Below are 12361 nucleotides of genomic sequence, written 5' to 3'. Positions count from 1 at the left end.
ACCCCAGTGCTACGGCCAGCACCCTCTGCTCTCTGCTCTTCCCCAGGTTGTGATATTTTCTCTTCCAACTTCCTTCTCCCAAACATCAAGCCCAGCTGAATGAGACTGGGATAGTGCAAAAACAGAGTGATATTGCCAGAGCTGCTACAGGACAGCCAGGCTGCCCCCTCCCCTCTCCATCATGTCCCCACTCACCCAAGGAGCCTTTGGGACACAGCACTGCAGCCGAGAAACCAAACTTGGTCTGGGGCCACCACACACCTGCCTTCAGGCTTTTGGGGCAGCCGTCGTAGAGCACTGTGGAGACACACAGGTCACAGGGCCACGCCACTGACACCAAGCCCCGTGGCAGCAGCTGCCCACACTGCCGTGTCCACACTCACCCTCGCAGCCACTGGGTGTCACCTCAGCGAAGGGGCTGTCACAGCTGTTGCACTGGCGGCCGATGACCCCGGGCCGGCAGTGGCAGCGGCCACTCTCCCTGTCACAGGAGCGCGAGGTGGAGCCCACGGGGTAGCAGTCACAGGGCAGGCACGTGTCACTGCCTCTGGGGCGGTAGTGGAAGTCCTGGGAGGAGATGGGGACAGTCATCAGAGTGCCCCAATAGGACAGCAGCCGAGGGTGGCTGGGGAACCCCTGGAGCCAGAGAAGGTCAAGGCGTTCCTGATTTTCAAGAACCCCACTGCCCCCATCACCACCGTGCTGGTCCAGGAAGGCTGTACAGAGGAGCTGAGCAGGGATCCAGCCCAGATAGGGGCACACAAAGCAGGACCTGGGCAACTGCCAGGCCTTTGTGGGGGGACAAGGAACAGCATCAAGAACAAGCAAGGTTTCAGAGAAGCCATGGTCCAGGTCCCCATTGGCACAGCTGCCCCTCACCTTGCAGTGGCACTGCCCGTTGGTTTTATTGCAGTCGGGGTCAAAGCCTTTGTTCACATCACAGTTACAGGGCCCACAGGTGGGGTTTCCCCACCAGCCCTTTGGACACTGCTGGTCTATCCTAGGGAGAGAAATATCTTTGATATTACAACAACCAATTTCCCCAGGCCTTGTTCTGCCACCAGTCAGCAGCTCCAAGGAGGAAGGTGGCACTGAGAAGCCCCTGGTTACACATCCAGGATGAGAGGCCAACATGGAGCCAGGCCCAAAGGGCATGGTCCTGTTCTGTATCTCACCTGTGCTCGCAGTACTGCCCAAAGAAGTTCCCACTGCATTCGCAGACGTAGCCCAGGCGTGAGCCTGGCTTGCGGCGACACACCGACTTGTTCTTGCAGGGGTTGAGGTGACACACATCCACACAGTCCCCTCCATAGTACCCTGAGGTGTGGACAGACACCACCATGTAAGCAAATACCTTCTGCCTGAGAGGTGCTGGAGTACCAAGGAGTGAATTCAGGGGGCTCAGGAGGAATTCTGCCCTCCAGAAAAATTGATGTGACTTGCCCAAGGCATGGACAGGAGAGCAGTCACAGGCCAGGAGGGAGTCACCGGGGCAGAGGAGAAGATAAGCAGGCACGAAGAGCAGAGGAGTGGCAGGGTGCTGCAGGTCCTACCTGGCTGGCAGACACAGGAGTAGCTCTGCCACTCATCCTTGCAGACACTGTTGGCTGGGCAGGGGTTGGAGTCGCAGGGGCTTGGGACACTGCAGCCAGCCTCCACCCTCAGAGCATGGCTGGGCTTGGGCAGCACAATCCCGGTGACGCTGTCACCCAGTCGCACACCCTGCAGTGCAGGTCACAAACTCACAGTGAAGCCCAGGCAGACACACGAGGTCCCAGCTCTCCTGTCTTCCACAAACCCCCAGCAGCAGCCACTCGCCATCCCCCCTGTTTAACGCTACCCCATGGCACCTCAGAGCCTTGAATGCCCAGAGGGAGAGTGACAGCAGCAGGATGGATGCTGGCAGCAGTTACCAGACTTGTGTTTCCAACTCTCCACAGAGAGAGAGCTCTGACCCGCTGAAAAGGGAAGGCTCAGAGCAATGGACTCACCTGTATGCAGCCCCTCAGCCCATTCTGCACCTCGCCAGAGCCCAGGACTCCCCCCACATGCAGGTGTTTCACCTTCAGGCCATGCAGTTCATTTCCCACAACCACCGTGTCCTGCAGAAGGGAGCAACATGAGGCAATGGGCACCAGCCCTGGCCTAGCCCTCTCAGGGGGTGCAGAGGCACAGCTCTGCCTGTGTTTGCCAAGCATCTCCCACAGCTCCTGTCCTGGTGCCAGGGTCTTAAGCAGCACCTACCTGGTAGAGCCCAAAGTCCAGGGTGAGGGTGATGACATAGCGTGAGTCTCGCCCGCTGTGGACGTCCCGCAGCTCCAGCTGCAGGTCGTGCCACTTCCCATCACTGAGCTGCAGCTGGTCCAGGAGCAGGCTGGTGCTGCGCCCTGACCCCCTGCTCACCATGAAGGAGAGCAGGCCCCCAACCAGCTGCAGAAAGGGAACAGCAATATCACCAGTGAGCAAAGACCCCATCAACCCTGGCTGCTTCCAGCCTACCCCCCATCAAAGCATGGGGAGGGAAATCCATCCCTGCTAAATGCCTCTCCCCTCAACCACCCTCTGCTTGGGATGGAGCCAGCAGGGACAACAAGGTCCCCATGCTCTCCTGGGGCAGACAGCAGCAGAGGCTGGCCCATGGTGCTGTGGCTGAGGCTGTGGCAATACCTGGCAGAGCAGGGTGGTGTACTGGCCTGCGTGGGCCTGCAGAAGCACCCCATCCTGCTGGCGTGTCCGAAATGCCAGCCCCAGGTACCACGGCACTGAGATCTTCACGTCTGCCTTGAAGTCCCAGGTCAGGACACTGTTGCCCTGAAAATAGTGGGCATGGTGCATGGCTGGAAAGGAAAGTGGAGGTGAGGAGAAGGGAAGGGCACTTCACAGGCAGCACTAGATGCAGAGACAGCAGAGTTAGTTCATCTCACATGGATCCATTACTCTGCTTCCACAGCAACCCCAGCACAGCCTTGCCCCCCACGCTGCTGTGCCCAGCAGTGCCCCCTCACTCACCATGGTGACAGTCCTTGCCCCCAAAGCCAACAGGACAGAGGCAGGAGTAGGTCCCCCAGCTGACAGAGCAAGTGCCACCGTTCTTGCAGGGGCTGGAGTCGCAGAACGTGTGCTTGGCATGACAACCTGGAGGAATCAAAGCCACCTGTATCAGCCTCAACCAGCTCACCACCTCCTCCCAGCCAAAAGAAAAGGCACTGCTGACTGCTGGCCCTTCCCCAGGCTGTCAGAGGGGCAAGCCCTGCTGCTCAGTGCCTCCACCCAGACCCTGCCTGCTCAGGGATAAGGGCTAAGGCTGTTGGTGCTCCTTATGCCAAAACAAAGATACTGTAGAGCTGGACTGATGATCTAGCAACTCCCAGGTCAGCCAGCTCAACAGGCTCTGCAGACAGGAGACATTCCCAGAACGTTAGCTGAGGTGGGCACTGGATCATTTAGGGGGACCTGAAGGCCTTGTTCTCCAGTGAGAATCTGCTCAACTTTAGCTGTGGTGCCACGATGCTGCTACAGCCCAGCAGCACTGCTGTGTGAGAAGCAGAATCCATTCCCTGGGAGGGCTGGCAGGAGCAGAGGCACCGGTACCTGCGGCAGTTCCGTTGTTGGCAATGTAGGAGGCCAGGTCGATGCGTTTGCTGTCGATGAAGAGGTCTCTCATGCATCCCACAAAGTCCCGGTGAGTGATGGGGAAGTTTTCTGGCAGGTTGGGGACCCCTCCAAGGAGCAGGGGACCTGTGAGGTCCAGGGACCTGCAGAATCAGAAGCCCAGGGCTTTAAGAGGTACAGTGTCCTCACACTGGCCCAGTGCACAGGGCTGGGAAGCATTCCTCCTCAGGGATAGGCACCCACAGCCAAGGTCCTGGATGTGAAGGCCTGGCTCCACAGGGGGCCACCTCTCCCCACCAGAGCAGTTCCAAGGAACTCACTTTTTTGAGCTGGTCTGCACACCTTCTGCAGCACAGGAGTAGTTTCCAATCTCGCTGCCAAACTGCAGGGCCACTGAAGCATCACATTCATCTATTGTCAAGATGGCCACCTTGTCCTTGGAGGGGCCCTGCACCACCCCCAGGGTGCTGACCTTGGGCTGAAAGCAAATGAAGGGTGTCAGCAGCACACAGGCCCCAGACCCAAGCACCCAAGGGTTCACACAACAGTAAGGAAAGGCCTGAGCAGCCCAGGCTCAGCTGTGCTCCTGGAGGTGTGAGCAATGCAGGAGGGAAACCTCCAGCTGAGTCCAGCAAGCAGCACCAGAGGGACATGGGCAAGGACATTGCATGCAGCACATCTCTGCAGCCTCCAAGTGAGGTCCTGAGTGTCAATCTGTCCCTGCACCCAGCTGTCTGCTCCATTGCATCCATCCCTAAAGGCTGACAACCTCAACTACTTTCTCTCCAGAGCCCCTGCCATGGGACAGAGGCAGAGAACAGGAGAGCCAGAGCGGCTCACTTGTGGGGAGAGAGAGCCATGAGTGTTGGGGAGAGCTGGGGCTCACATACCTTGTTGTAGTAGCGGAGCTGCAGCGTGTGCCACTGCCCATCACTCACACCCCCCGGCAGGTAGGGGCTCACTACTGTGCTGGACTCTCCTGAGGAGACAGGGATGATGGCAGGCTCAGGGAAGCCAGACAGCCTTCAGATGGTCCCACCCTTCTTAAGACACCAAAGCCCCTGTGCTGCTGATGGACTTGTGAAGCTCACAGTGACACAACGGGACAGAACAGCAGCAGAGACACCAAAAAGGTTTGTCCTGGCTTGTGCTCACAAACTGCCTAAGCCCAGGGAGAGTCCTGATACACACAACTCATCTCCTGTGCTATCCACTGATGCTCACCAATACCTCCTAACCCTGCTTCCCTTAGCACAGGTTCCATCCAGGACAGCACTCTTCTCTTCCCACTCAGCACAGGGCTTCTCACAGTTCCCATGACACAAATCCCACAACAGGCAGGGCCAAGTGTACCTGTGGAGTATTTCAGCTGGACCTGCCCCTGGATGATCTCCACTGCCAGGAAGTCGTGCCTCTCATTCAAACGCCCATTGTAGAGCAGGAGGCCGCCGGGCTCCACAGTGCTGAACCTGGGACAGGGTAAGAAGAAGGAGGGCAGGGTGTGTGCAAGGAGCACGTGGAGATCGCCTCTCTCCCGTGGCATGCACCAGCATCCCAGCACAGGGACGCTAAGACCTGAGCATGGAGGCCTGGCATGGAGGCAGAGAGCTGGCAGCAGCGAAGGGCAGCAGCACTGCAGGAAGGCATGAGCTGATGCCAGTGCAGGTTCAGAGCCCTTTGGCCAAAGGTGCCAGGGCAGCCCCATGGGGGGAGCAAGCCAGTGACACAGGGGCGCGGAGAGCATCAGGCAGCCCCTGGATTGGCCCAGCATGCTGTGCACAAGAGCCACCAGAGCAGGGCCAGGTGAACCAAAGATGCCGGTGAGCAGTGGAGGAGAGAGAGAACTCACGAGAGGGCAAGGGTGAGGTGGAAGCGCTGGCGCAGGCCCCGGAACATGATGAAGGATCGTGGTGGGAAGGAGCGCGTGGACACCTCGCAGAAGGGCGCCTCGAAGCCGCCCGCCGGGCACTGGCAGCGGAAGCCGCCGTCGGCGCTGTCGGTGCAGGTGCCGCCGTTGCGGCACACGCCGGGCACGCACCGCCCCGCACGGCTGTCCACTTCACAGTTCTCGCCTGCAGGAGCAAGGCCACAGGCTGGGACCATACACAGCAGCCACCCACGGGCTCCTTGTCTTGGGAATGCAGACTTCAGCCTGGATTCGGGACAGGGCAGCTGAGGGGAAGGAGTCTGTGGAGCAGCTGGGGGCCAGTGAAGGATAGGATACCCCAAGTGTTACCCAGGCACTGCCAGCCCAGCACGAGTCACTGGGCTGGATGTGATGTCTGGCTGAAGGGACAACTTTAGATCCAGTACAGCATGGGAATGCAACAGGAGGGCACTGGCCACAGCTGGGCTGTACAGTCCTAAGAATGGAGAAGCAAGCCAGGGAAGCCCTGGTAATGCTGAGAGTGCCTCCTTGGGCCCTGGCACCACAAAAACCTGGGACAGGCATCTCAGTCCTGTCTCTGGGGTGTGAGGACAGCCCAGTGCCACTGAGCTCCTGTCAGTAGCTATAGAAGTGTCACCCATGGCACTGGGAGCTTCCAAACACTGTGTGCAAGTGGGAACCACATGGAGAACAACAAATACCCTGGCACCTTGCTGGCACGGGTAACAGAGATGCCCCACACCAGCTCAACAGTGCAGTGCAGGGCATCTGTCAGCCTCTCTTCCTGTGCTATTACCACAGAACCCAGGGAAGCACTCAGCTGAAGTCCTACGCCCCAGGCCCTGCTCCCATTACTTGCTCTGTGATACACACGGAGGATGAGGAGACAGCATGAAGTGACAGCCAAATGAGCTCATTAACCCTTCTGCTAATGGCTGTTCACGCTTCAAATGCCGGAGGTTAATTACCACTGACTTTGCTTATCTCACCAGGAGCCACCTACAGAAGAGCTCCGGGCAGCCATCTGCTGCCGTGCTCTCTCCTGACAGCGAGAGCAAGGCAGGGGATCCCTCCTCAGTAGCCAGAGGCCACCTCTCCTCACCCCCCAGTTGCCAGTTCTCCACAGCCTGTAGGGAACTTGTGGCAACCAGACTCTGGTTGAACTGTGAATTCCCCTGCCAGCCCGCCCAGCTAGGACCAGATCTGCCTGGATCAGATCCTGCCTGGTGGGGCACCTAGGCCCAGCCTCCCCTTCTGTTCTGGGCGGATTGCAGCTCAACCACTGCACATGGGGCCAGTGTGGCTCCACACCTCTGCCAGACCAGCTGAAGACTGGCACAGGCTGAAACCACAGATGGACTCCAATGGTCCCAGAGCCCATCACCCTCCTAGCTTGTGGCACAGCCAAGAAGCCTCCTGTGTCCCAGCCTAGCCTAGTCTAGCTTGGTCCTCCTGCTCTGTGAGAAGGAGTGGAAAGTGATGGCCAGGGTCCCCAAGAGTCCTCCATGCCAACTCCCTACAAGACAGATTTCTATGGCAACCTCAGCCCTGCATATGCAGCACCATGGAAACACAGAGCTGGGAGCAGAGAGGACCTCTGCAGGCACAGAGAGGCTGTGACACCCACTGCCCTGGTGGGAAGAGCACCTGTCATGGTGACAGCGGCACCAAGGGATGCTCCCACCCCTCCTGCAGGGCCCCAGCCCCACACTCACCGCTGAAGTGCTGGCGGCAGATGCAGGTGTACCCCCCCTCCCTACGGGTGCAGATCCCCCCGTTGAGGCAGGGGTTGGAGTAGCACAGGTTGATCTCTGTCTCACAGTAGTCCCCGGTGAAGCCCTGGGGGCAGCGGCAGCGCAGGCCGGCGATGGGGTGGATGGGCCGGAAGAGGGTGGAGTGGGAGGCGATGAAGGGAGCCGAGCTGTCAAACTTGAGCACGGAGATGCACTTCATGTAGTTCTGGCAGGGCTCCCGCAGGCACACGTTGTCGTCGAAGGGCAGCACGTCCAGCATGGAGGTGCCTGTCAGCACCATGCGCTTCATGTACAGCTGCTCCTGCAGCTCCTCCGAGCTGAAGTAGCGCCCGCCCCACGGGGCCAGCGCTGAGAAGCTGACGTTGAGTACCGTGCCGCCCACGTCCGTGTCGTTCTGGATGTTGAAGATGAAGATGTCCTCCTTGGGCGTCGCAAGCACGGTGGCCACTCCTTCCAGGAAGGTGGAGAGCAGCGGGGAGAGGAACCGCTCCTGCCACATGTTCTCCAGGCGCACGGTGATGCTGTTGGCCAGCATGTCCTCCGTGATGATGATCACGCGCAGGACGCACTGAGCCGTCACGCTGTGGATCCCGTCTGTGGGAGGGAACAGGAACACGCTGCAGGTCTCTGCCTGCTGCTTGGAGGTCTCCTCCCTCCCAGCCCAGGGCAGAGCCCTGCACCCCAGTGTTGAACTCCTTGGTAAGGAAGCTTGGAGCCACAGCCCCAGGGGCTAGTAGGGGGCCGCCTGGGATAGAGGGGGAGTGGCCGGTGTGGCTGCACCTTCTCCCCCCCATCAGGCTCTCCACTGAAAGAACTCTTAGGTTTTCTCCTTGTCCTGGATCTCGGCAGCAAACTGAGCTCTGAGGAACAAAGGTGCTCAGGAACAGAAGGAAGTCCCAGCGGGAGGTTTGGCAAACACAGGAGCTGATGACAGGGCCTGGGGTGTTTTGCTTCCCTGCTGTGCCCTGTCTGCCTTTTCCATGCTGCTTTTTCCTGTGCTCTTCCCCTGCCATTTCCTTCCTCTCTCCTCCAGGCTCTCCCAAGCTTTTGCGCTGGTCTCCCTGCTTCCCCCCTTCTCACCATCTGCTCTGCATCTCTTCCTCTCTCAGCCCATCTCTGGTTTGTTTAATTCTCTTTAATCTCTATTTTCCTTGGAAACAAACTCCTTCCCTTTGGGATCGCGCACCACATGAGCAATCTCCCAGGCGGGAGCAGGGGAACGTGCAGGGACGCTCGGAGCACGCAGGGACACTCGGAGCACGCCCTCCTGCTCTCTCAGCACCTCGGCCAGCAGCAGCAGCTCACCCACGGCACATCGGGCGCACTCCCGGCCAGCGGCTCAGGCTGCAGGGGCACCACCGCACAGCACAAACGGGCAGTGGTGCAGCTTCCATCCTGGCACACCTGTGATCATGGGCCCCTGCCCCACCCCACCTACCCAGCTCCCAGACACCCAGTGGATCCTGATAGCCCAGGATAGCCCAGACACCTCTGATAGCAGCTTGGGCTGGGGTAACCAGCTGGGAGAAGCCTGTCTGCTGACCCCCAGGAGAATGCCTCCTATCACCTGGTCCCCTCCTTCTGGGCTCAGCACAGGCTCCAGCAGACAGACCTAGACTTCAGCATGGCAAGGCAAGACTCTGTCAGCCTTCGTGGCCCCAGAAATGTTCGATGGGGCTCATCAAGAACCTCACTGCTCTTGAAATGAAGCAATCCATCTTCTAGCCATTGCCAGCACCCCAACACTGGTGCCCCATGGGCAATAGCAGCACACAGCTGCCACCTGTTTTTCCCATCTCCCACCCCACATTCACCTGAGAGCCTTAAACCCCCACATTTCCTTGGAAAACTGGATCTCCATCATCATACCAACACAACAGTTACATCAGCACATCTCAACAGTGACCCCCATGACCAATCCTGGATGCCAAGCCTTGCTGTAACCTCTCCTCCAACCCAGTGCAAAGTGGAGCAAGAAAAAAAAAAATAAGCAGGATTCCTGGCACCCCAGTCAGCCCCATCCCTGACGAGGATCAGGTGTGCACAAGCCAGCTGCTCGTCCCTCATCCATGCCCCAGCTCCCAGCCTCACATACAAAGCTGCCTTTACTGTTCCTCTCTTCCCATGGCTGCTGTGCTGCAAAGCCTTTTGATTTCCCTCAGTTTGAAGTTTGCAGTGCAGGAGGATTTACAAATTGAAACATCTCTCTTTCTTTCACCTCTCTCTACTCTTCAGAAGGTGAAAGCTTTCTAGTGACCCTGCAAATTCCTGTGCAAGCAGCAGCCTGCAGACAGGGACTGGTGCTCTGGAGATAAGGCTGGCTCCAGGCTGGGGGAGCAGCATGCCAGTGTAGTCACCCACGAGCTAATCTCCTGGAGGAAAGGGGGGTTGCTTCTCTCTGAAGTCAAACTGCTCCTACCCCTATGGAAGCAAGGTGAGAAAGCACCTTGCAGGTGTGACACCCTGCCCACTCTGGCACAGAGGGCAGCACGAGCAGCAGCATCAAAATAGCTCCATTCAGCATCCGGGTGGACATGCCAGAGTATCTAGATCTGTCTGGGCTCAGACCAAGGAACTGGCATCACCACCTCCATTCCTCAAGGCACATTCTCTCTGCAAGAGGCTCATGGGGTACACTGAGACCACCCAGACCCTGGGGGACAGGAATGTGAGGAAAGCCACAAGTCACACTTGGCATAAGCCCCGAGCCACCACCAGCCTGGCAGCTCTCCCTGAGGAACCACCTGGTGAGGCAGTACCCCAGGATGGCATCACTTTGACACCAGCTCCCTTCTCCACACAGCTGGGTCGTGTCCCAGCTCCCTCCCCTCCCCTCCTCTCCCCTCCCCTCCCCTCCCCTCTCCCTTTGTCCCCTCCTCTCTGTTGGCTCTCTGGTCAAGGCAAGCTCCTCTCCAGCTCCCAGCTCACCCAGAAGCAGCCACAAGGCCTGGAGACACCTCTTGCTCTCCCCAGGGGCTGCTCAGAGCCCAGCAGATAGCTGCCTGACTTATGGCTGTTGTTAACCCTTGGCTCACACGATGCTGAGGGTATCCTGAGGCAGGCTGGAGGCCAGTAATGCCTCACAGGAGCAAGGACTCTGTGCCTGGGGAAGAAAGTGAGTTGGAGGGTACCTGATGCCTTTGGCATCACCCAGCCCTTGGCAGGACAGCCAAGCATCCCTTTCCCAGCTCCCCACAGCAATGTGGAGCCAAGCCTGGCCCCACAGCCCTCCTCAGTAAGGTCCCTCTAACACTGTCCCACCTCAGCATCACACCCAAGGCTGCCTCCCCCCTCCAAGCAGAGGGAAGCAGATGGTTAAGAGAATGACCCGCTGCAAATGGGGAAAGAAAAAAAAAATAAAGCTACCAGAAGAAAGCCCAAAGCTGGCTGGAGGCACTGACCCCCCATGGGAGGCATTTTAATCAGGAATGCTCAGCCTTTCTGATTAAATCCTGTGGCTGGAGAGCTGGTGCCTGGTGAATATTCATGCAGCAGAGTGAGGAGTCCTAGAAACACAGCTACAGGGAATGGAGCAAGGAAAAGGGACACGGGGCTCTGACCCTTGTGCTGGACAGCATTGAGCCACTGTGTTTGCAATTCCAAGACTGACAATTACCAGCTTCAAAAGCAACGAAGCTAAAGAAGAGCTCCATGTCCTCTTCTGCTGAGTGGCAGCAACAGTGTCCAAGAGAGCAAAAGCCACTATTCTGACTGCAATGGCCACCCCAGAGGTGCACCCAAGGGTGCTCCGGGGACAGACAGGGTGACTTCCATGTTTGCAGGTGAGGAACAGTAAAACACTTCCAGACAGAGAAGCCAGGAAAAGAGACGGGTGTCAGTATAGTGAACATTCCTCACTGCTGCTGAAGGGCTTTGGCAGACCTCTCAACATTTTGATAATATTTTACCAGTTAAGAGATCTTGAAAGTAAATCAGGCTCCTATCACCCAGCACAGAAGATGAATGCCATTTTCCTGCACCTGAGCCTCCATGCTTACCACCAACTCCTGAGAAACCAGTCTGAAATGGTTTGAAGTCAACATGATGTCAGTCTCTCACACTGCCCTGATTTCACTGCTGCTGGCCATGGACAGCCCCTCCATCCCACTGTCCTGCATCCTCAGCAGCCAAGAGCAGGTTTTAGCAGCCAGAAGTGTCCACACGCCTGTGAGAAGCTGAGGTCAGTTTTGAGGCTATCAGCCCTGCTGGAAAGGCACTGGTTTGTGATGGCCCAAGTCCTCTGCCTCCTACAAGGGGCTGAACTAAGAAAACACAGCGCTCAGGCAGGCAAAATGGCCCCTTGCCCTCTGTTTTAGGGGGATTCAGCCTCCCACGAAAGCACCATAAAGGCAGGGAAGCCACTTCCTCCTAGGATGCTGACCCTTGGGGCACCCACGTAGCTGCTACTGCTGCCTCCCAGCAGCAGGAAGGTGCTGTGTCAGGCACAGTGTCTGGGGCAGACAATGCAGCTGGGTCTGAATGTCCTGGCTGCCAGCTCTGCACACCCACCCTGCTCTGCACACAGCGACAGCACGGGGCCGTGGAGCTGCCAGCTGGGCGGGGGGCTTCCAACAACAAAGACTGAAAAACCAAACTAGACTTCCACCTCCACAGCCAATATACAAGCCAACAAAAGGATCATTTCCCAGCATCTCACTTTCCTTGCCAGAACAGCTCTTCCCCTTTCATCTTCTCCCCTCCTTGAGCACACCTCTCCCATTCTCCCTTCCCGCTGGAAGATGACGACATTCTAATTGCAAGGGCCCCCTTGCCACGAGGCGGCTTGATACAGGACTTCAGGATGTGATTGTCTCCTGCCTTTGTGCAGGGTTAAGTGTGTGAGGAGGCAGGGCTTGCATAAACACACCGGGGCAGAAGCTGGAAAGGTCAAAACCACCCCCACCTCCAGCAAGGGGCATGTGTTCCCCTGCAGCCACTCTCAGCCAGCCCTGCGGCTACAATTACCCCCACAGAGCCCCAGCCCACTGCCAGGCTGGTGCTGCTCATGCAGGATTGTCTTGAACAGGTCTCCTGTTAAAGCCCTCGCTCCATCTTTTGAAAGAAACCCTCCTCTCACAGAAAAAGCCAGACTGAGAGAGCTAAAAGG

General features: G+C 57.9%; 1 protein-coding gene across 1 annotated transcript in view; it reads right to left on the bottom strand.

The window, feature by feature from the left end:
- Positions 1-12361, bottom strand: part of CELSR3 (cadherin EGF LAG seven-pass G-type receptor 3) — a gene marked incomplete at its 5' end in the record, with an annotated part of 31413 nt that overhangs the window by 14897 nt on the left and 4155 nt on the right. Inside the window, 15 exons of the mRNA XM_084214567.1 lie at positions 196-297; positions 384-567; positions 880-1000; positions 1176-1317; positions 1554-1722; positions 1992-2102; positions 2245-2430; positions 2668-2837; positions 3010-3135; positions 3592-3755; positions 3933-4090; positions 4503-4591; positions 4966-5081; positions 5462-5684; positions 7216-7848. Coding sequence (XP_084070693.1) covers positions 196-297; positions 384-567; positions 880-1000; positions 1176-1317; positions 1554-1722; positions 1992-2102; positions 2245-2430; positions 2668-2837; positions 3010-3135; positions 3592-3755; positions 3933-4090; positions 4503-4591; positions 4966-5081; positions 5462-5684; positions 7216-7848 — 2694 coding nt within the window. The remainder of the gene's footprint in view (positions 1-195; positions 298-383; positions 568-879; positions 1001-1175; positions 1318-1553; positions 1723-1991; positions 2103-2244; positions 2431-2667; positions 2838-3009; positions 3136-3591; positions 3756-3932; positions 4091-4502; positions 4592-4965; positions 5082-5461; positions 5685-7215; positions 7849-12361) is intronic.

Source organism: Fringilla coelebs (genome assembly GCF_963513975.1).
Source record: "Fringilla coelebs genome assembly, chromosome: 13".
Lineage (NCBI taxonomy): Eukaryota > Metazoa > Chordata > Aves > Passeriformes > Fringillidae > Fringilla > Fringilla coelebs.
This window is presented reverse-complemented; position numbering and strand designations above follow the sequence as displayed.